This window comes from Corvus moneduloides, chromosome 22 (assembly GCF_009650955.1).
Source record: "Corvus moneduloides isolate bCorMon1 chromosome 22, bCorMon1.pri, whole genome shotgun sequence".
NCBI lineage: Eukaryota > Metazoa > Chordata > Aves > Passeriformes > Corvidae > Corvus > Corvus moneduloides.
The window spans coordinates 3512178-3535215 of NC_045497.1; the positions used below are offsets into that span (position 1 = coordinate 3512178).

Sequence of the window (23038 nt, forward strand, 5' to 3'; positions counted from 1 at the left end):
GTACACCTCACACACGTACAGGTACAACTTACACAGGTAGAGGTACTCTACACACAGGTCCAGGTACACCTCACACAGGTCCAGGTTCAGCTCACACAGCTGCAGCACGCTCTGGTACACAGGTCACACAGGTAGGGGTCACACACACACAGGTACAACGTACACAGGTCCAGGTACAGCACACACACGTACTCCCAGGTGCTGCAGGAGCCATGCCCTCATTCCCCCCTGCACCGATTTCCATTGTAGCAGCTGGAAAATGCAGAGGTACCCTCCAGATTGGCTAAAGTAATTTATTAAATATGTGCAATAAAAATAACTGACATTTAACACAAGTGACTCCTTTTCTTGAGAAAATCTCCCAGATTTCAATACTTCCTCTGTTCATCCAGCACTTTGGAACACGCAATCACTATAAATTGCTTTCTTGGGGTAGTGGAACACCAAGAGGTCTTTTGGGATGAGATCAGCTCCTGCACACAGGGACATGGGCTGTTCTGGAATAATCTGAAGTGACACAGATGGAAACACCTCAACTGACACTCAGGCACAGTTCACTCGGACAGAGATGACACAGAAACCAGCCCTGAGCTCAGGACCACGCTCCTTCCCACTGCAGTCCTGTTCTTGCCAAATCCAGTTTCCAGTCCAACACTTTGCAGACCTTCTTTCCCTTGCTCAGACCTGCACCCGTGCAATGGTTTTCCTCTGGAACATTTTGCTCAAGACCTCATGGCACAGCATTAAACCTCACAGTGTTTTTCACCCCAGTGCTTATTTTGCCACTGTGGCAAACCCAGGTTGTTTATTAAGGGACAGCCCCAGGAAATCCACTTTTAAAGATGACACTGGTGGTCCTACTGTGTTCCAAAAGGGTCCTTTCACATTCTAAAAAGTTGCCATTTTATCACTGCTAAGTTACTTCCTTATCGTACCACAGAGTAGTTTTCATCCTTACACCTCTGAGCAAGATCAATGGTAATTGTTAGATATTTATTATTTACTCAGCATACAGAATACTAGGCTCTCAAATAGGAACCTGTGTTACTAAAGGGAAAATAAAAATACCTGTGTATTTGTTAATATAGATATGATTGTATGTATGTTCCTAATGTGTGTGTAATTATTGAGATATGTATTTGGAAGAGTTAGAGAAACAATTTATACCAAGATTTTTTGAAATCCAAGCATACTGATCTACCTGGAAAATCCAGAAGCTGCTAAGTGGGCTGCAGGCAAACTAGAAAAACTGTATTACAAAATCAGCTATTTATATATTGAACACCACCACACATTCACTCCATGGGAGCAAAAACCCCCAAATTTCCCCTTATATTATTATGATCACTCATTCCCGTGCCCATGGTACCAATTCCATCCTGGAAAGCAACAGCTGGAATGTTACAGGTAGAGATGTGAGAATTGCTGCTTTGGTACAAAGCTTCATGCCTTGGGTCTTAATAGACTTTGTCTCTCTGAAGCTGTTAAAGACATGCTGCAGTCTGTGGCTGGTTGTGTTAATCAAGATCTAACTAGAAAAGCTCAGTATTTGAGCTGAAAGTGCACTAAAGCAGGCAAAAAGGTCTAAATTTACTAATTCAACTCTTCAGGGCCCAACCAAGTTTATTTTTTCATTTCTGTAAGGGGCCATTTCTTGGGGACACAGACTTGGAGGGTTTAGTTTAACCCTCCTGCCAAGTGGGTTCATAAGGCACTTGGTGCACAGTGAGAGAGGCCACAATGTCCTGTCACCTCCTACACAGCAGCATAGCACAGGAGAACATCCAACCAGCCCTCTGGATTTTCCATTTGGTGCTAATTCCTGGGATTAAGCAGTGCTTTGGGTACAGCTCTGCTGTCTTTAGAACCCTAAATCTGACATACATGTAAGGTCAGGCTTCCCCCACGCCTGGCTCCTGTTCCTCGAGCACCTCGGGGGACCCAGGGAAGAGACTTCACTCCCCTGACGTAATTAATGTGCTTGAACCCATTAAATTACAGACATGGGATTGGAAAGGAGAGCAGAGTTATCTGTCAGAATAATGTTTGTGGCCCAGAATATTTGGTATTTCTAACAGGAGCATTCTTAGGAGCAAAGCCCAGTCCTGCAGTGACAGCAACGCCAAGGGATGGCCGTGGGGATCACACTGGGCACTGATCAAGGCTAAAAACAGCCCACAGAAAAGATGATACAAGTTGCCCACAATTCTTAAATAGCTCTGAACAGCCACGTGCCCAGTTATTAAGACAAAGGAAGAAATACTTGTCTTGTCATCGCTTTGAGTATGTTTTGCCACTGCTTTTATTTGGGCCCCCTCGGGCTCGGATCCTGTTTCCTACTGAAGGAGGTTGAAACTTTGCTCCTGAAGGACCTGGTTTCCTCAAACAGTAGCCACCTACTTTGGCTGTGAAGAGAAAAATAGAGATCATTATTGCAAGCACATCTAGTCCCAGCAGTGAACTTAATCCACTGTTTTGATTCCCAAGATCTGTTAAGTCTGAATGACTGAAGCAGCCAGAAGCTGACAGGCATTGTGCCTCAGCATGTTCCACACCAGCAGAGGTCAGACTCCATGGTCAGGGCTCCTTTTCCTATCTCTAGGAAATAGCTCTGGAATCAGTTTATGCAGGCAGGATTTGCTTCTGTTTCCAAATTCTAAGCAGCAACAAACTAACAACTGCCTGGCATCTCATCAGCCAGAACAAACAGCAAAGCTGAGGACAGACTGAACTGTGGATCCAGTTTAAGACTGGGAGGTGCTGAGTTTAATCCCTATGATTCATTAAGGTCAGCTGGAATGGGCAATTCCAGAGCTCCTTCCAGGAACCTGGAGTACTGACATGCAGATATGAGCAAGCACAGCTCGGATAGAGCAGGTGAACTCTGAACATGCAGCTGACTAAAAATCTCCAGAGTCTGAAGGAGGAAAGGTTTGGATGTAACTGGCTGAAAGTTCTGGTGCTGCAGGCAGTTTGTTTAACTTCTGTGCTCTGGAAATAAAAGGATTTTCCACGTGCTTCATAAAGAGAACTGTTAAAAAAAACACCACCTGACATCAGCATCAAAGTCTCTCTGACAGTAAAAAAGCTGCACAATGATAAATCTGTCAAGTTCCTGGGTCTGGACTGGAAAGGAAAAGCAGTGCACAGCACTCACTGTTCAGTTCACCCTGTAATTAGGATCAGATTAGAAGCCTTTGATTGGCCACTAAAAGCTAAATCAGGCTCTGGTTCCCTGTGTCAGCGTTCAGGAGCTTTCCAGAACACTGTTCAGCTGATTGTTCTATTCATGGTCATCCTGTTCCGCAGAAAAAAACCCTGAACTGATCAATTTATCCAATCTGCCAGTTTTCCCCACCAGCTGAGCTTGTGTCCTCCTTTTAACATGATTGTTATTGCATGATTTTGGGAATCTGCTCCCCAAGCACACTGCTCCAGCACAAGAACTATCACTTAGCTCACACAAATGCAAACCATGAATTGCACAGACCCAGCTCTTGGGGATGAAACACTTTCCTTATTAAGCAAACGTTATTATCACTAACTAATGTCTTACCAGGCTGCACCAGAATGGTTTTGTTCATGGGGGATGTCCTCCGCTGGTTCATTTTACAGCCATCTCTGTCCATCAGGTGAGATCTCCAGGCCTGAAGTCAATTACAAAGAAGGGATAGTACAACTCCAGCAAAATTAGCCAATGTCACATGGGGAAAATGATAATTGTGTACAGGCTTTATGGCAACAGCACTTTAATCTGCTTTTTCAAAGTGTGAGATCCTTGATATGGAATAGAAATTAATATATCCATTATTTTAATATATCTTGAAACGTATGTCACATGAAAACAACCCATAACAACATCAGAGTGAAGGGTGGCCTCACCTCCTCTCCAGGGGGAAAGTTCTCATGGCACAGAGGGCAACGGTTAGCCACGTTTTCTGGTTTGGCAGCTGAAATTGTTTGAAAAACAATGTAAGAATTGCAAAGAGAGGCTAATTTCAGACACAAGAAGAGAATTTGCACAGCAAATAGCATAAAACTACCCCATGACTAACCCAGCTCCTGCCCCATTATCATTAACTGCTCCCAAAGAAGCTCCATGTTTAATCATCTTCATCAAAACAAGATCAAAAGGAACCACAGAATCCAGAATTGCCTGGATTGGAAGGGATCCTAAAGATCATCCAGCTCTCCCTTGTGCTGCCACTCTTGGCCCTTGTACATAGTCTCTCTCCACCTTTCTTGTAGCCCCCTCAGGCACTGGAAGGCCACAATTAGGTCACTTCAAAGCCTTTTCTGCTCCAGGCTAAACAATCCCAATTCTCTCAGCCTTTCCCCATAGCAGAGGTGACCCATCCCTTTGATCAGCTTGGTGCCCTCTCTGAACTCACTCCAACAGGTCCATGTCCTTTCTGTGCTGGGATAGCGCTCAATCCACAGGGATATGGTAGAGATTTTCCAGTCTTTTCACTCACCCTCCCCACACACATTCACAGAGGCCAAGCACTGTAAAACTCAGGCATTTATCCCAAATCTTCTCCCTCCTAAGGATTTACTTAGATCCCTAAGGCTGAAACACAAGCAGCCTGACTTGCCAAAGATCCCTGGTGTTTGAAAGTCTGAACCTCTGATGTTCCACCTTCCTGTTTGGAGCTACTCACGATTGCAAATCCTGCTCTTTGTGTGTCTGGGCAGCTCATCCCTGGGCACGGCCTCTCTGCAGCGTGGGCACTTCCCAAAGCTGTCCCTTTTGTCACAGTCAGTCAGCAGGTGCTCCGTCAGGCTGGCGATCTCCAGCATCTGCAACACAGCCACGAAGGTTTGTGCTGAGCAAATAGGGATGGGATTTAAAAAAAATCACTTTAGCCTCACCTTCCAAAAGGACAAAGGGAAAATTCCATTTCAGTCCATTTATTAATTCATTTTCTAATGCTGCTCTTTTCCAAAAGCGCTACCCAAATCACACAGGTGTGTTCAGAATTCACCTGCCTGAGCGTTAAATATCTGACAGTGCCTCTAAACCAGAATAACAGCAGTCAATGTCTTTAGTAGCTGTGGGAAGCTCAGTCTGACCTGTTTGCAGTGCTCACACCGGGTTAACATGGGGCAGTGCTTCCAGTAATGCAGATCCAACCCTTCCTCTGTGAAGGACTTGTTCCTTTCACCACAAAAAATACACAAGCTGGGAAAAAAATACAAACATCAGTGACACCAGAGAGAAATGGATGAGCCCTGTTCCTTCTGTTCCAAGCTATTCTGAAAAACAGCCAATATCTTGAAGATGTTCTTTTCCCTGTGTAGTGCTGACCTGAGGATGGGGCAGGTACTGGGAGTAATTTATGGTAAATACAACTATAGAGCATTTTTTCCTATAGAAAATTCCACAAAAGTTCTGACAGCTGCCCACCAAAACTGGCTTTCCTGGATCCAGAATTCCCAAGGGCTTCCTCTCCACCCTCCCCCTACAACACCCAGCAAAGCCACACCACATTTTCCCCTTATTTCACACTGGCAGCTGAACATTAAACTCTGGCTATTTCTTATCCCACAAGCAAACACTCAGAAAAAAAAAAAAAGTACAAAGTCACACTGTCCAAGAACTTAAAAAAAAAAAAAAAAAGCAGCTAGGATTGCCTGGCGATAATTCCAAATGTGTTAGAGGAGATTTTAGTCTTTATTGTTTCACTGCTGAAGGTATTAGCTTTGATCTACTGGAAAAATGTTATTACTGTTAGGGGCTCACAGATGACACCAAGTGCTTAAGGTGATTAGAGGCTCATCTCACTTACTTATCCAGGTAATTTGCAACAGAGGAAAGTTCCTCCTGAATATTTGCTGCTGTAGCCTGGGGGCTTCCATATAGCTGGTAACCTGTAAGGAGAGAACTATTAAACCAAAATCACGTCTTAATTCATCTATGTTTCTTAACTCTTATTTGAAACTACCTACCTCGAATCTCTGTCTTCCGAAAATCAGATTCTTTCTCCTATTGAACAAAGAAATTTAACTCAGAAATTTGCCTTCCAGGGAGAAAAGGAACACACTATATTCTGATTTCTGTCTGGAATTTTAAACTTAGAAGCAGAGCCAATGCACTACAATGTTTGTGCTTCTGGTTCTAGGGCAAACATCCTGTATTAAGGTACTATTTTATATTATAAAGGTATTATTATATTGTTATATTATAATAAAGAATCCAGATTTTACACTATGTTAGGAAAAACAACATCCCAGATTTTAAACTGGACTGCTGAGGAGAAAAGTCACCCAGGGTATGTCTGGAGTTTCTCTCTTTTTAATGAGCCAACTCCAATGCTCATTGTCTAAGTCCATGATACCCGAGGAGCAAAGGATTAAAATAACTTTAAACCAAAACATGCTCACCTCTTCAGTTTCAACCTCTTCTAGTAACTCTAACTTTAGAGCTGCTGGGTGGCCTTTTAGAACTTTAATTTCCTCCTTTGTCTGTTTCTCTGCTTCTGTTGCTGCTTTCCTCTGCGCCTGGCAGGAAATACTCTGTCAGTTCCAAAAGCTTTGGAACCATCCCTCATACACAAGATGTTGCAAAACACATCAGCACAGTGCTCATGGCTGATACAGGACAGGAAATCTCCTGCTTGGTTAAGTGATGAGTGTGATACAGCCACACCTCCCTTCTCCCAAATTCCTCTGCACCACCTGAAAGGAACACACAGCACAGCCTTTGGGCTTACTGTTCCCAAGGGCTGACAGCAGAAAATAGCATTTGTGCATTTTCCCAACTGCTTGTCCATCTCTGTATTCCTTGTTGGCTTTATTCCCAGCAGTGAGTATAGGGAACACACTGAGCCTGCTACACTAAGGAACATTAACCACACACCTGAAGACACTCTGCTACCTGTGCAGCATCCAACCTGCCAGGAAATCAGGATACTACTCAGCCAACTGCCGTGTCTGAAGTGGCCCTGTACGTTCTGCCCTCTCATTGCATACCCTCATTTCAGTTTCAGAAGATTTCCCGTCGATTTTGGCAAACCCATCGAAGAGTGTTTTGTAGCGCACGGTCTTGCGGGCACCGGCGTCGTCCGGAGGGAGATGTTCCAGCACGGCTGCCCTGTGCTCCCTGTACATGGCAAAGATGATCCGCAGCACCACCTCACGCACCTCGTGGGCCCTGTGCTCCAGAGCCCCCGTGGCAAACTGAAAATAATTGTAAACAATTATGTCTCTCTTCTCTTGCATTTTTAAGGATTCGTTTATTAGTCCAAGACTCTCCTGCAGCAGGAGAAATCTTCCTACAAGACAGGTTTTGCAAATACTCTTTAACCTATTGATTCTTTTTTCCCCATATCTTGATTCATGGAATCCTAGAGTGGTTTGGGTTGAAAGGGACCTTAAAGCTCATCTCATTCCACCCCATACCATGGGCAGGGACACCTCCTACTAGACCAGGTTGTTCCAAGCCCTGCCCAACCTGGTCTAAAATTACCAGCACTGTTGATCAGGGGAATACTCCTCTTCAGAAATTCTCAAGCACTCCAAACCAGCCAGGCAAGCCCCCAGAAAACCATCAGAAAATCCTCCATGTGCTGTAACCTCAACCTCTTACCTTCATGACGTTGTTGACGGTAAACCCGGAGTTTTCAGTCCCCATGGCTCTCAAGAGAGATTCCACCAATTCCACGTGGCTCATTGCCAGGTGTGTTGGGGAGTTTGGTTTAAATGTTTTAACCAGGTGGACTGGAATAATCTGGAGAGGTTTCACTTCAGGGCACAGTGCCATTTCCTAGGAACACACAGAGGCAGTGAGCAGGCAGACACTGCATGAGGACAATTACCTGTCTCTGCAAAGGAGAGTTTTCTCATCTCTGTAAGTCACTTGCAACAAAGAACGTGAGTCACACCTGCAGAGCAGCAGGTAGCCCCAGACTGCTCCAGGTGACCCTGATTTGGCAGGGGGTTGGACTGGATGATCTCCAGAGGGCCCTTCCAACCCCAGCTATTCTCTGATAAGATTCTGTGGTAAGCTGTAACACTTCACAGCAGCCAACCCTGGTCTCACAGCCCACTCTGATCAGGTGTTTCCCACCTGTGAGCTCCCAAATTTGAAGGGAAACACCCACCTGGATGAAGGTTGAAGCCAGAAGACGAAGACGGGATGAGGAGTCTCCTGTTCTAGAAAGCAAATGTGGCAGGGTTTTTTCCACACAATGAGAAGTTTCTAGCTTCCCTAGTTTGTGTTTTGGTATATATTGGGTAATGATCATTTTTAGAAGTTTCAGGGAAGCCTGAAAAACCTAAGTTAGAAAGAAAAAGGAAACACTGAGCAAAAATAACACAGAGCCCCCTGTTTTCAGACAATACAGTAAAATCTATTCTTAATCTGGAATTAGAGTTAACACCCTTAATAGAAGCTACTTCAGACAACTCTCTTCCAGAAAACCTGTTGCTAGGACTTAGATGAAAGGCTTCAGAAATTGTTTTATAAAGAGTAGCAACTCGATTTTCTTCTTTTCTTCTTATTTAAGGTTTATTTGATGAACAAGTGTCCCTCAGCTAAGTGCAGTCCCTTGAGCTCTCAAGTGAAGTAACTAAGAGTTACTTCATTGCTGTATTTCAACTTTAACAAACAAAAAGGCCCAACCTCACTGCACATTTACTGCATCAGCAGATGTTTGTCAAGCTCATGGCTCAGCCCAGGGTAGTGTTCTCCATCTGCTCAATGCCAGATATTGCCCAGTTGGTTTTAGAGTTTTGAGGGGTTTTGGGTTTGGACTTAACAGCAGATTTATAAACAATTTGTTCCAAGTATCTCAACCCCACGGTTCTGCAATTTTGGCTGCCAGTTCTTCACTGGAGCATCAAACCTATCCCAACTTACTGAAGACACGGTGTCTTTGATGGCCCTTTCCACAAGGAAAACAGCAGCTCTCAGCATGCTCCTTAAATCCTCCTTTGGAGTGTCCACTGACACTTCCATCAGCTTCTTGTACACAGCCAGTAACGCGTCCTCTCGACACGACCAAGTTCTGGAATACGCTCCTGAAACCTGGGCACAGAACAGGTTTGTCTCTTAAAAGGTCCCTGCAGATATTTCAACACATATTTAACATTTATACAGAGAACCAGACTCACAAAGAACATATCAACTGAAGCATGAAATCCCCAGGTGTTCCCCACAGAAATCTGGCTTTATTAAAAGCACACATTTTGGAATGTGATCACAGAAATGGGATTAACAGGTCAGGCTCATGGAGCCCTTCAAGACACAGTGAGGGTTTCTCTCTCTCTGCAAAAGACAGTGGCAAGTTATGGGTATTCTGGACCAATATCCTAAAGCAGCCTGCTGGATCCTGCCTGTTTGTCAGCACAGCAAGTAATCAATCACCAAAGCTACAGATCTGTAGAAATACTGAAAGCAGGCATCCATAAAGCCAAGGCCTAATTTTAAGTTCAGATTTCTAAATAGCAGCTCTGGACACATAAAAATCCACTCAACTCAACACAGAGCACAATAACCATGGATTTGTTCTACTGGTTCTTACCAAAGTCTCTCCAAAAACTTCCACAACGGGGCTGGCTTCCCTCAGTGCCTTCTCTGTGAGTGGTTTGGGTTCCCCAGCATTGCCAGTCCTTGGAGCATCACCCACATCCTCTTCAGTCACCTCTGGCTCAAGGTAGGCAACAGCTTCATCCACCTGCTTGCAGATGGTTGGGAGAGGCCTCTCATCGTAAGGTAAAAATTCAACCTAGCAGAAAAGATAAAAAATTTGTTGTTCTGGAAATGACTCAGATGTGAAGTGGTTTTATTGCTAACTGGATTCACCTCAGTGCAATTTTTCTCACATCAAAGCAGCATCACTCCCCAGCTAACCACGAGAATAACCCCGTTGTTTGGAAGGTTGGACATCAGATTGTTTGCTCTGACAGATTTCTGCAGTAACAGAGGGAACACTACTCACATTTTCCTTGGAAAATGTTTCCTTGCAGGTTGTGGGCTGCGTCTGAGGAGAAAGAGGGGACTGGCAGGGAACAACAGACTCAGAAGTGGGATCCACCAACTGCTCTTCCAGCACAGACTCTGCCCTCTGGGGCTCTCCTTGGGGTGGGTCTGCAGGCTCAGGAGGGGAGCTCAGGGGGCTCTCAGTGCCACTCACAGACACCAGAGGCAACTCAGGTGGTTTTCGGATCTGAAAAAAGGAAGGAGATTTTTTACAGCAAGGCTAAAAATGTGCTAAAATCAGTCAGTACAGCTACAACTCTGCCAACAGGATTCCGGGGGTTTCAAGTAAATATTAAACCTGGCTCACAGGTGTGTCATCATTCCCACTGGATGCAGCTTTATGAAACAGTCAAAAAACAATTCTGTGTGGGTGCATGTGTGGAGAGATTATAAAACTTCCTGTTCTGAGAACATTACATAATTGTATGTATGTACAAAATCACATGGATTCTGTATGGTTAGCCTTGAGACCAGCCTAAGCCTCCTCTACCCCTCCAAAATAGGAGAAAGTACCTTATTTATGTGCATCATGTGAAATTATGCAAAAATTTCAGGATCCTAATGCCATTTTCTTGAGACCTCAACAGTTTAATGTGATTTATGGAGACTAAGCATGTTCATGAAACACCACATTGAGAGTCTTAAGTTGGGGAAATCCCCAATCCAAACAGAAAGCTGAAAATCTTGAGCAAATCTCAAAATTTCTATTAACTTGTGAATTAAGCTGGGTTGCTGCGCCATTTCTATTTAGAACACCCTCCTGAGTGTGGACTAACAGCACCCACCAGCAGCTGTGCATCCAGGAGGTCGTGCAGCTCCAGCTGCTGGTACACCTTCAGCCTGTACTCGTCCATCTGCTCCTTCTTCTTCTTGGCAAGGTCATAATCCTCCTTCTCTACCGCGTAACGCTTCTCCACCTCGTACCGGCCGAGTCGCTCCCCCACCTAGGATTGGTACAAATCACCTTGGAATCATATTCCTGCACGTTTCTTGGAATCATTTTACTGAGCATTTCTTGGAATCACCTTACTGAGCATTTCTTGGAATCGCCTTACTCTACTTGCCTCATTGCCTCCAGCCAAATGACTCAATCAAGCTATCTGACTTTAAAACTATTCTTTTGGGAAATATATCAAAAATCATTACGATTCCACACAAACAGCAAGGCCCCGATAGGCCACTGGAGCACTGCTCCACTTAGGAGCCAAAGATCTTTCAACACCACCTTCTGCAAGTCTGCAATGGCCTGTTTGAGCTTCTTGGCGTGGTCGTAGCACTCGTGACGCACAGCTTCCCGCTTCTTCTCATCCAGCCTCCGGATTATCTGAGCCACCTCTGGGTCCTGGTACATGTCAAAGGCCAAATCGTCCAGAGGTGAAATGGAGTCACATTTCCTGAAGGCATAAAGTGAATAAAATAATTTACAATGAGCCAGGCTTCTCTTTTCATTAGCAGGGAATTAACAAAACACAGAGACCAACAACTACTTCACACCAAGCAGAGGTTTTGCCAGGGTATATGCAAAGAACATCCTTACCCAAGGTAAGTTCCATCTAAGGCAGGGTCATCTGATTTAATTCCCAAGTAGTGATCTATCAGCTTCTCTCTGGAAGGCTTTGGAAGGGTGGAAAAAAAATCTTAATGCACATTCACCAGTATCAGGTGTGTGTTCAAGACAGAATTCTGACTTTCCATAACCAACATCAGCTCTGCAACGTAGAGCACTTTTGTTTGGGGGCACATTGAAGCAAGGAGAGGCTGAAAATGAAAATGTCCCAACTAATTGTGTTTTAATTTTTGCATTCCCATATTAGGGTCAAATTTCTTGCTTCAAGAGAACACTAAAAATAAATTAATGCAACACAGCTCTGCTACAGCACAGAACTGGCAGAAGAAAGGTTCATCCCCTCACTCCAGGAACCTGTTCTTGAAGAGATGGAGCATCAGTAAAAGGACAGGGATGCTTTGCACTTACGCTGCTCATGCTGTCATTGTCAAAGTCTGCTGGATCCCCAATGATGTTCACAGCTACCAGGGCAACCTGCAGAGATTCACAGAAAATGGAAACATGTGAGCTCATTCCTCTCTTCTTGGAACAAAAAACAGGGCCTGTGGTCATCAGGGTGGTGTGGAAGCAGAGAGGAGCACTGAGTGTTAAATGTGCCTCCTGCTCCACTGAAAATGTATCACCAAATCTACAACCCCGTTGTGCTGTTCCCTTTCCTGGTCTGGGATGGAACTGAAATGAGTCCCTGCAGAACTGAGGCAGATGCTTGTGTGTCTGTACCACAGTGGCTGTGCAACACCTTCACTTAATGCCACAACAGGTCCAAAACACTCAAGAGTGGCTTTGTGACCCCAAAGCTGTTCTCAAAGGGAGTTCCTTGTCCTCAACACACACCCTGCTGTGTGGGCTAAACCTCAGCACAAACAAGAGTGACAGAATGTGCCCTTGACTCGTTTGTTCTGGATGAGGTGCATCCAGCTGATCCCAACTCAATTCTAACCTGTTATTTGTGTTTTGTGCTTTAAAACAAACTAAAATAAATACAGGAGCTTTCTACCAACATTTTTTGCTTCTACAAATCAAGGGAGCAGACTTCTGTGCCTGCTCTTTACTAGGGAAGTGTCACCTAGGTTACCAGGTAAGGATTTTCAACTCACCTGCCCGTACAAGTTGTATTTATTGGCATAATTTTTATGGAAAATCAGCTTCAGGTACTGGCCAACTGCATCCATGTACACAGATTTCAACTCTCGAGCTCTGAAATCAGTCTTCTCATTGTCTGAGAGAGGGACATAACTGGGAAGGAAAACGTAACACGTGAGCAGAGGATACATCCAAACACACAGGAGGATTTCTGCTCCTCGGGTTTAAAACTCCCTCATAAGTGAATCAACGTGTGCTGTTTTCCTGGCAAGACAATTCACCTGCATCTCCAGCTTTGTCACAGAGCTACACAAGCCCAGGATCTCTCTGCTGCTCACACAGCGTGTCCACATCACACACAACCCACAGTGAGTACTATTTTCCCCTGAAGCTTTTCTTATTAAGACAATAAACTCATTCAGAACTTTCTGACTCACCCGAGTCTCTGAAACCTCTCTGACTGATAGGGAGCAAAGTATTCGGGCAGACTCTCACTGATGTAGAACTCAATTTTGCTTGCAATCATGTACTGGTGAGCGAGCAGCTGCAGCTTCCGGATCCGACACCTCTCCACCAACTGCAGGATGATTTCCTGGGGGTACTGACAGAGCCTGAAAGAGACACGGTTTCAGAATTCAATCATCCTTTTAAAGAAGACTTCACTTCCAACTTGAGCAATATTTAATTATGGAACTCTCAAGTTATTAATTGTAAGCCAACATCATAACTGTTGTAAGAAGAATCCCAAGAGTAGAGTGGAAACATTTTTCCCTTCCCTTTACTGTGTGCATACGTTCAGGTGCCCCGCACATGTTTAGAGGATGTGCTGAGACAAACACATTTTTCATACTAAGCCAAAGCAGTTGCAAACTCCAAGACTGCCAAGAACACAAATAGTTCCCATTTTCATTATCCAGGACTTCATTTAAATACAATGCAGTGCCTTTAGGTGTTAACCAAGGTGCTTTCTTCCCCCAGGATGACGATTCCATGGGATTAAAGTAACTTTTTTGCTTTATCAGTTTAGTCTGGGATGCTGCAAACTGCTCTGACCACGCACAGTACATCTGCCACTCATTTTAAACTTGGTGCTTCAGAACTTCAGTGCTCCAAGACCATCTCCTCACAGTACCTGGGCGACCGCCACCCGTTCACTGTTGGTGCATGAACCATCAGCTCCCGAGCACTGAACCCATCCTCGTGTCCCGACGAACTGACCACGGTGAAACCAATCTTGTGTGGCATCCTGGGGAGCTGAGCTGGTCAGAGCCACGGCCTTCAAGCTTAAACTCATCCCTGGAAGGATGATAAAAACCCACTGAGACACTACAGTCAAAGAATTGCATCCTGTGGTCTGTCAAGTCAGTAGATGATGAGTACAAATATATATTCCCTTTAATTAACATTGGCACCATAAATGTTTTTATGGTGCCGGTTTGATTAGTGCTGAGCAAAACGAGGATATAGCTCACTTGCAGAGCAGTCTGACATTACACTAAACCTGCTAATCCAAGATGGAGTTGAAACTAAGAGCTCCAAATGCACACAGGAGCAACCTGCACCAAACCTGTACCTGCACCATGGTCTGTGTGTTGGAGCCAGAGGAACAAAAAGCAAAGCACAAGGTCAGTTTAGTCTCTTTGGGAACGCCACGCACCCACCGCGGCTACTGCCAGGGACACAAGACAAGCACCGGGACCGCCGCTGCCCAGCCCGGGCCGTGCCGGTGTTACGGCACCAACACCGGCCCCGTCCCTCCCTCCCCCATCGGCCCCGCAGGAGGCGCAGGCCCGGAGGGGTCACGGCCGCACCGCTCCGGGGGGACGGCCAGGACGGGCGGCGGACAAAGCACGCGGGGGCCTGGAGGGACCTCGGGAGGTCCCCGGGACGGAGGGAGAGCGGAGCGCGGGGGGGAAGCGCCGGGCCGGGCCCCACCTGGCTCAGCGCGGCCCCATCGCCGCTCTCATGGCAACGCGGCCCCGCCGCGCAGGCGCGACCGCTCCGCCCGCCCCGGGGCGCCTGCGCGGGGCGGCCCCGACCCCGGCCCCGGCCCCGGCCCCGGCCCCGGGCGGGGAGCGGCGCCGGCCCCGGCCCGGCCATGGCGGAGCCGCTGCGGCCCTTCCGCCTGCGCGGGTGCGGCGGCCCGCAGAAGTTCGGGGTGGCGGCCGGGAGCCTGCGCGGGTTGCTGAGGAAGGGCTGCCGGCTGCTGCAGGTGCGGGGCGGAGCGGGCACTGCCGGGCTGGGTGCCGCCGGGTGCTACAGGCGTGGGACGGGACCGTGCGGGGCGGAGCGGGCACTGCCGGCTGTGGATGGTGCGGGACAGGCGGGGAGCTGCTGGGTGCTACAGGGACGGGACGGTACCAGGCTGGGATGCTGCTACAGATGCGGGGCGGGTGTGCCGATGCGGGACGGGACCGTGCGGGACTGGGATTACCGGGTGCCGCAGCTCCGGGCCAGGGCTGGAGCCGCTCGCAGTGCGGTGCGGGGCTGGCCGGAGCCGGGGTCTCACCCGCCCGCGGGGCAGCTTCCCTTGCCAGGCAGCCGCCTCTGCCTCTACGAGGACGGGACGGAGCTGACCGAGAGCTACTTCCGAGCGCTGCCGCCGCAGACGGAGCTGGTGCTGCTGGGCCCCGGGGAGAGCTGGCGGGGCTGTGAGTGCGGGGCCGGGCGGGGGGCGCGGGGGCAGCGCCGGCGCCGGGGGCTCAGCCGGTGCCGCCTCACCTGCCCCAGGTGCCAGCGACATCGAGCGGCTCCTGGCCGCGTTCTGCAGCCAGCAGGACGCTGTGGTGGAGGCTGCGCGGAGGCTGCTGACGGACGAGCGGGCTCCCCACAGGCAGAAGCTGCTGGCGGATCTCATCCACAACCTGAGCGAAAACATCCTGGCCGAGGACAAGGAAGACGACAAGAAATGGTTTGAAGGTGGGTTAGTTGCCGTAGGAGGCTGCTAAGGGACTCCCAGGTCTTGCCCTGCCCTGAGAAGTCGCTTCTGTAAATTTTGCTGCTCTTAAGGCAAAGTCTGGGAACTCTTCTGGCTGGTGGGATTGGGTACTTGGTCTGGGGTTTAGTTATCCCTTCCATCCTGTGTCTTTAGGTTTCTTTAAAGTATATGCATATTTTCTATCAGACAACGTTTTTAAGAGATGGTGTTCCCTATTGCTTTATCAAAGATATCTCTGAAATACATTTTCCCCCATTAATATAAGCGTGCATTTATGATGTTTTAATGATTTACTAATAGTATATTGATAACTTGCACATCTCAGCCAGCTAATCTTGGTTTATCTTCTCTTTACACTCTGCAAGTCCCCCTTCCCATTCCCAAGCCACTACTGCAGTTCTTCCCCAACAATTCTGTTTTCTTTTCACAATCTCTTGGTGTTCCACATAGACGCAGTAACAAGAAACATTTAACAATACCAGCTACGGCTCTCTCAGCAGATGCTCTACAGCATTCTTTTAAGTGCTGAGAGCAGGGTAGTCCTGAACTAGTAAAATAAAAATGGGAAATAAAAAAAACCCTGTGCATCCTGTGTTAGTGAAAAGCCAGGATGAACTCCCAGCTGGGCAGGAGCTGTGTTGAGGTACAAAACAATCTTGTTCCCTCCAGGGCTGGAGTCTCGGTTCAAGAACAAATCCAGCTACCTGCGGCATAGCTGTGAGAGCAGAATGCGGGGCTACATGAGAGAGGTAAAAGTTTCTGTTGAAGTAACTTATAACAAGCTGTAACAGTAATTCTGTGGCCACAGGAGTATAAAGTACTTTTACAGTGTAACATTGTGATTGTAGAAAAGAGCCTCAGGCTGCCACAGGAACGGAGGAGTGATTGCTGGGTTTCCCCCCTCTAGGTTAGTGGTTTTATTTCAAACGTTCATCCTGCAGCACGAGATGCCTACAGAGGGATAATCGACCTGATGGCAGATAAACTGAAATCTGTGAAATACAATGGGTGCTACTTTGACAGAAGGGAGGAGGAGGAGGCAGCGCGCCTGTGCACGGCAGAGGGGTGGTTCTCCTGTCAGGTACCTGCAGCCTTCCTGAAGAGTCACGGAATGGTTTGGGTTGGAAGGGACCTTAAAGATCATCTCATTCCACTCCCTGCCAGAGTTGTTCCAAGCCCTGTCCAACCTGGCCCTGGACATTTCCAGGGATCCAGGGGCAGCCACAGCTTCTCTGGGCAACCTCACCACCCTCACAGGGAGGAATTTCTTCCATATACCTAAGCTTCCCCTTTTTATGTTTGAACCCATTCCCTCTTTGGCATCAGGGGAAGGAAGGGGCTTCCTGGGTGCAGGTCAGGCTGGGGGGGATGTGGGGTGCAGGATCACTAGCACATGGCAGGATGAGTGTGACACCTTTCACAGGGCCCTTTCGACAAAGACGACTGCCCGTGTAAGCATTCCATCAACCCCTACAGCAACAGGGAAAGCAGGATCCTCTTCAGCACCTGGAATCTCGACCACATGTATGTACAAAGCGTTAATCCAGACTTACCTGCCTTGTGCCCTTCAGCTGCATCAGAAGCCTTAGTCCTGTGCAGTCAGCTCTGCTGTGAATGTGTTGTGAGAAAAGGTGCTGGGATGCTGCAGCTGATCTGAGAACAAAACCCTGAAGACAGATGAGATGCTGCCTCTCATTAGCTGCTTTGCTTCTGTGCAGCTTTGCTTTGTATGGAACCCCTTCTCACTGCACTAGCCGTGTGAATTCTCCTCTCTGGCAAAACCCCCTCTGACCCATTTCAAATGTAGGTGTGAAGCAAACAAGATCTGCTAAACTGATTTCCTTGGGGGAAAAAATCATACAACTAGTTATGGAGAACGAATTCCAGTTTTGCCTGGCTCTGAAAGGAAGATGGAGGTTTGATTATTCTGAAAAAAACTCTTGATGGCAATTTTGTCTTCTCTTTTGTGTCCCCAAGAATTGAGAAGAAACGTGCTGTTGTCCCAGAACTGGCAGAAGCTGTCAAAACACGAGACGGGAGAGAAGTGAACTGGGAATACTTCTATCAGCTGCTGTTTACCCTGGATAATTTAAAACTCGTACATATTGCTTGTCATAAGAAAACCAATCATAACCTCAGCTGTGACAAAACCAGAATTTACAGAAAGAGGAAGCAAACCCATGAGATTTCGTAGTGCTGTCTCTGGAAGGGACCTGCTGCTATTTTCAATCATGTCAGCCTGTTGGTTTTAAATAGCTCCAATTTCTTAAATAAGAACTATTTGAGAGTCCCTGGCACGAGACTGGCTGGGTAACCCAACCAGAACCTCTCAAAGCACACTCCAATATCCTGTTTAATTCTCCTCTCCTGCCTTCCCACTCCTTACAAGCTTCCCTCAGCTCAAATCAAGTGTGATAAAGGCACAAAATGAGCCAGAGGCTGACACTGATTCTACCCTGTCATCTCTGGCCAGTGTTGGCCCAAAACTCACAGTACACAGAAATGAAACTTGGATGAAACATTTCTTACAAACTAATCTGCAGGGGCTCATAGATTCTTATTCCTTTGAAGATTAAGCCAAACAAAGAAGGATTTAGAATCATGTTTTACTCTGTGCCTTTTGCAGGTAGCAACCAGTGTATTTCAGGAATGCCAAAGGTGATTCAGCAGCAGAGCTGCCACCTCACCTGTGCCAAACTCCTGCCCTCATCCCCGACCGCCCCTTTGCCATTGTTTCAAACATGCCTCTCCCAGAAAGAAGAGCAAGGCCATGGCATATCCCCACATTTTTGCTTTCCCCACCTTTATTTGCCATCTTCCCTGCTGATTTCCCTCTCCTTTCTAACACTTTCTGCCTCTTCAGCTTGAGTTTGCTTGAAGCACCAGCAGCAAGGACAGCTATAATGATCATGTTTACAGTAACATTTACTCACTGCCTTGGAAAATATTGCTTTGGTAAAACATTTCCTACCTCAGGCAACAAAATCACAAATGGTTCCATTTTTTACTTGAATTTTTTTTTTTTTTAATACCAGCTGATAGCAACTGAACTTTTGGGATTGTCAGTGTAAATCATGTGAACTTTTTAAATAAAAAAATGCCCCCACATCTGTGTGTGTGTGAGTACGTGGAGGTGCACTAGAGATTAATCAGGTGTGATAGAGCATGAAGGGAAACGTGTTTATGAATGGAGCACCAGCACCAGCTACTTCCTGCTCTGTAAATAATAGGAAAAGCTCTGTTTTCCCCCATATTGTTAGTCCTGGATCAGTTAGTCCATGTGGAATTGTGTGGAAATGGTGTTTCTGCCTGAGCTCTGAATTACTGGATCTTGGAAGCTTTGCTATAGAGAGTATTGATTTACTTTAAACAACAAACTCAAGTCTCTTTCCAAACACTGTGATCTGAAAAGTAAGGAGATGCATTTTAAACACAGGATTTCCCATTCCACTGCACGCAGTTGATCCTTCCAGCTTCCCTTCCTGCACTGTTGGACACTGGGGAGGGCAGCACCGGCAGGGTTCTGGTGACAAACCCAGTGTCACCCATGTGGCATGTGTGCCCCAAACTGAAAATGCATTTTGCACAGTGAAATGAATGTCTGTGAAACTGTGTTTGCTAGAAAGAGCCAGCAGTAAACACAGCACTGAAGGAATGCTGGGAGGAGCTGCTGCAACACCGAGCTGGGCTGGAACCATGAATATGCGATTTAAAAATCTGGATTTTTCCGTGTTACAGAATTAGAGTGAAAAAGAGCCAAGAAATATCTTTGACAGAAACAATGCATCAGCTGGAGTGGAAATGGGAATGCATTACCATGCCATGCATATGCAATTTGTTTGCCTTACAACTTTTGAATGTTTAACAGGCTCTAGCTGTAGAAATTAATATTTATTTAAACCATCTGCTGATAGCATTTTCTCTTTATTTTTAGAAACATAGAAGGAGCTATACCAATAAATATCTGGAAGCTTATTGCATAATCACAGTTTCAAAGAAATATTCCCACAAACACTGGGTGAATTAAGAGTTCCTGGAATCAGCTGAGGTTGCTCCTTTGTTTTTTAAACATGCAGAGGGGGCTGCCCCACAGCCTCAGCAATCTTCCTCTGTCCATCAAATCCAATATTGCTTGTTTATCACCACCAAAGCATTTGTTTCCAAAATCCCTGCTGGAAATCAGTTGAAAATCGATGAAGGACAACACTTAGAACAGCATGTGAAGGGAGGAGGCAGCACCAGGGTGTGGGTGTTTGGGGAGCTGCTGTGCAATGAAAACGTGCTGAACTCCCAGAGATGAGCACACTGAACCCACTCTGACATGCTGCATTTCATTTTGCCAGCAGAACTGCATTTTAGAGGTTTAACTGGTCCTCAGTTAGGTGTAAACAACCCACACAAGGGAGACCCTTGACCTTCTTTGTACCAGGGAGTCAATTTGCTCCTTTATTACCTGGATGCCATGGACACCACAGAATTAAAAGAAAAAGAACCTCGTTCCAGCATCCTTTTCTAGACTGTTTTGAAAAAAAAGGAGTGAAAACAAATATTTCCTCAAGATACGAGGCTCAAATTTACAAAAAGGCTATAAGAACTTCTATTTTCCCTGGGTTTTTTTCCTAAATATCAGTGGTAAAGTGCTAAATTATATTTTATTTCCAAATCACTGAAAATTCGGTCTTTGCCCCAGATAACCACTGGAATACTGTATCTGCCAATTCCAGCAAAACAAACTGTCCCAGTTCTCTCCCTGAGGAAAGGGAAACAGACACCTCATGTTACTGACACAGCCATTGCCATGTGGTCACAAAGAAAAAGAAGAAGCATTTAATTTGTTTACAGTTTGATCTTAGACAACATCCTCCTCCTCCTCATCATCATCATCTTCCTTTGCGATGAAATGGAGCTTCCTGGCTTCTCGCCTGCTCCTGGTCATGCTTGGGAGCGCAACTGCTGGGAGATCCTGGAGGGAAAAGATCAAATCAGTAAGGAAATCTGTGGTGGCAAATGGCAGAACTCCTGCCTCCACCAGTTCCCATCTTCCCTCAGCTGACACAGGAACCAACCCTCAGCTTGCAAGCAGTGGCACAAACCCAAAGCTGAAGCTGTGGGACTTTGAGGGGAGTCTGCCCAAACCAGATCCATGGGCAGTCTCAAGGCTGGCATTCCTTCCACAGGTGTGAGAGGATTTGCAGAGGGTGAAGGGCTCCCTAAACAAATCCTCACTGCTCCCTAAATACCACAGGAAATACCTAAAAGAGGGTGGCATCACTTCCCCCCAGGTTATGCTTGTTAAAGGCATTCAAATCTAAAGCTCTGGCCCTTGGATCAGTTCAAAAGCTGAGGTAGACAGAAACCAGTTTCCATTCCAAACAATCCCAATGCAGCAGGGCTGGAACTGTGTGATCTTTAAGATCCCTTCCAACTCAAGCCATTCGATGATTCTGTTAAGAACCAAAGACTTGCAAGAAACTATTTTGCCAACAATGCTGTGTCTCCATAATGTCATTATCAGTAAAAATACCTATCTTACGGAATTGGACTAAAAAAATCTAAATAAGAAAGATTTTACATCTGAAATTAATTTGGCTAGGCAAGTAGTTTCATCTCTGATGGAGACAATTCTATCTGGGATACAGGGGTATGACTCCAGGTATCCAACAACACAAATTCGCCAAGGGTTTTGAGGCAAGTTTTAAGCAGACCAGGGCTGAGTCTGAAGCAGGAACAGACTCATCATCTCACCAGCTCAACATCTCCAAAGAACCGGTGCACTGGCATGGGCTGGTTGCTGTCCTCATCCGAGAGGCCGCTGCTGTGCTCCAGGAGCATCGTCCTCCGTGGGCGATCCGCATCCTCCGAGGTGGCCCCGTCAAAGCTGCCACAGCTGCTCTCCTCTTCGCTGAACACGTGATGGTGGTGCAGAAACCCCCCCATTTTTAATGGAGTACCGCTGGATTTTACTGAGTGTGGCTCCAGAGAAACACCATGCTCCTTTTCCTGCTTCCCTTCATCAGTCTCTGGAATGCTTTCATCTTTTTCCTGTTGGATAATACTGCTGTCTCCTGGATCTTCTGAGCCTACATCCCCATCAAATGTTTTAGGTGTTTCCCCCAGTGCAGCAAGGTTTCCACTTTCATATGTGAGTCCTTCTAGCTCTGATTTTAGACTGCTTTCTTCACATTTCATCCTCTTTGCGTGCTGTCCTTCAACAGCTTCATGCGATGAACACTGTTAAAAAAAATAGACAAGATCCTAAAGCTCACTTGAAATAAACAAGAATAAAATCACAGTATCTCTTTAGTTGCAAAGCTGGCTGTGGAACAGAGGCGCTCCATCACACGAGTGGCATCCTGATCTGAACCTTCTAAGAAAAGTAATTAGTAGAAAATGCATGTGAAGAGACGAGAAGAGGAACAGACAGCTTACATAAACCACAATGTACAGTCCATCACCGGCGAGCGGAAAACACTTCTCAGAGAATAAACTAGCACCGTGCGAGGTCAATCACCATGTTCTTATTTTCTTAAGGATGATGCTAATAGGAATTACTGTGCCACGCCTGACTGTCATCACCCGGCAGGGCGAGTGGCTCGGTCTGCTCATATTTCTGCACTGGCACAAACAACGTCGTGAGAGAAGGGGGAACGGCGATAAATTTACTCAAATTCTCCTGATAATTCCCACATCGTGATGCTCAGACTGTAGCTGGTAATAATTACCTGCGATCCCCCCACGCGGTGACCGCCCTGTCCCGCGGCCTTTCCCTCCCATACCAGTCCACCCGGCCCCGTTCCTCGTACCGGGCTCGCCGTGTCGGCTGCTTCCCCCGCGGGCTGTGCAGGGTCGGCTGCCGGGGCCGCCTTCGCGGAGCGCCGGGCCCGCTGCCGTGGCCGGGGCCGGGCCGGGCGAGCGGGGCCGCGGGTGTCCGAGGGCCTCCGGCCCCGCGCCGCGCCACCGGCCGCCATCTTGGGCCGCGCGCGGGCCCGCGCTCGCCATCTTGTGGAGCCACTCGGCTCAGGAGCCCTGGGGCGACCGCCGGCACCGGGCACCGGGATAAGGGCACCGGGATAAGGGCTCCGGGCCAAGGGCAGCCTCATCCCGCCCGGTGAGGTCGGGGAGCCCACGGTCCTTACAACAGCCCCCTCACACACAGCGGCCCCTCACACACAGCAGCCCCCTCACACACAACAGCCCCTCACACACAACAACCCCCTCACACACAACAGCCCCTCACACACAACAGCCCCCTCACACACAGCAGCCCCCTCACACACAGCAGCCCCTCACACACAACAACCCCTCACACACAGCAGCCCCTCACACACAACAGCCCCTCACACACAACAGCCCCCTCACACACAGCAGCCCCTCACACACAGCAGCCCCTCACACACAGCAGCCCCTCACACACAGCAGCCCCCTCACACACAACAACCCCCTCACACACAACAGCCCCCTCACACAC

General features: G+C 47.2%; 3 protein-coding genes across 4 annotated transcripts; 1 reads left to right on the forward strand and 2 right to left on the reverse strand.

Annotated features, from left to right (window-relative positions):
- Positions 1-277: 277 nt before the first annotated feature.
- Positions 278-14646, reverse strand: CEP104 (centrosomal protein 104). Its single transcript, XM_032131698.1, has 22 exons — positions 14568-14646; positions 13765-13928; positions 13070-13243; positions 12647-12785; positions 11958-12023; positions 11520-11596; positions 11208-11376; positions 10768-10926; positions 9942-10169; positions 9525-9728; positions 8861-9028; positions 8103-8276; positions 7589-7765; positions 6973-7179; positions 6385-6501; positions 5950-5986; positions 5790-5871; positions 5074-5182; positions 4662-4800; positions 3883-3950; positions 3557-3647; positions 278-2405 (listed from the first exon to the last, which is right to left on the reverse strand). Exons 2-22 carry the CDS (start codon positions 13875-13877, stop codon positions 2272-2274), a joined length of 2832 nt encoding a protein of 943 aa, XP_031987589.1. The 5' UTR covers positions 13878-13928; positions 14568-14646; the 3' UTR covers positions 278-2271.
- Positions 14647-14695: 49 nt separating this feature from the next.
- On the forward strand, positions 14696-18678 carry DFFB (DNA fragmentation factor subunit beta). 2 transcript variants are annotated; one of them, XM_032131771.1, is made up of 7 exons: positions 14696-14844; positions 15157-15283; positions 15363-15551; positions 16240-16319; positions 16478-16651; positions 16994-17094; positions 17548-18678. In XM_032131771.1, exons 1-7 carry the CDS (start codon positions 14731-14733, stop codon positions 17762-17764), a joined length of 1002 nt encoding a protein of 333 aa, XP_031987662.1. In that variant the 5' UTR covers positions 14696-14730; the 3' UTR covers positions 17765-18678. The 2 variants fall into 2 exon arrangements, with proteins under 2 accessions (XP_031987662.1, XP_031987663.1); XM_032131772.1 differs by lacking the exon at positions 14696-14844 and adding an exon at positions 14851-14944.
- A 275-nt stretch (positions 18679-18953) lies between these two features.
- Positions 18954-22553, reverse strand: C22H1orf174 (chromosome 22 C1orf174 homolog). Its single transcript, XM_032131774.1, has 3 exons — positions 22374-22553; positions 21316-21801; positions 18954-20533 (listed from the first exon to the last, which is right to left on the reverse strand). Exons 1-3 carry the CDS (start codon positions 22536-22538, stop codon positions 20420-20422), a joined length of 765 nt encoding a protein of 254 aa, XP_031987665.1. The 5' UTR covers positions 22539-22553; the 3' UTR covers positions 18954-20419.
- Between the last annotated feature and the right edge of the window lie 485 nt (positions 22554-23038).

Coding starts and splice junctions, on each gene's coding strand:
- DFFB (XM_032131771.1), top strand. CDS start 14,731: ATGGCGGAGCCGCTGCGGCCCTTCCGCCTGCGCGGGTGCGGCGGCCCG. Junction 15,284..15,362: donor CGGGGAGAGCTGGCGGGGCT/GTGAGTGCGGGG, acceptor CACCTGCCCCAG/GTGCCAGCGACATCGAGCGG. Junction 16,652..16,993: donor AGGGGTGGTTCTCCTGTCAG/GTACCTGCAGCC, acceptor CACCTTTCACAG/GGCCCTTTCGACAAAGACGA.
- C22H1orf174 (XM_032131774.1), bottom strand. CDS start 22,538: ATGGCGGCCGGTGGCGCGGCGCGGGGCCGGAGGCCCTCGGACACCCGC. Junction 21,802..22,373: donor CAGCCGACACGGCGAGCCCG/GTACGAGGAACG, acceptor TTTTTTTAACAG/TGTTCATCGCATGAAGCTGT. Junction 20,534..21,315: donor TCTTTGGAGATGTTGAGCTG/GTGAGATGATGA, acceptor TTTTCCCTCCAG/GATCTCCCAGCAGTTGCGCT.
- CEP104 (XM_032131698.1), bottom strand. CDS start 13,877: ATGCCACACAAGATTGGTTTCACCGTGGTCAGTTCGTCGGGACACGAG. Junction 9,029..9,524: donor AAGTTTTTGGAGAGACTTTG/GTAAGAACCAGT, acceptor TTCTGTGCCCAG/GTTTCAGGAGCGTATTCCAG. Junction 5,872..5,949: donor TCGGAAGACAGAGATTCGAG/GTAGGTAGTTTC, acceptor CTCTCCTTACAG/GTTACCAGCTATATGGAAGC.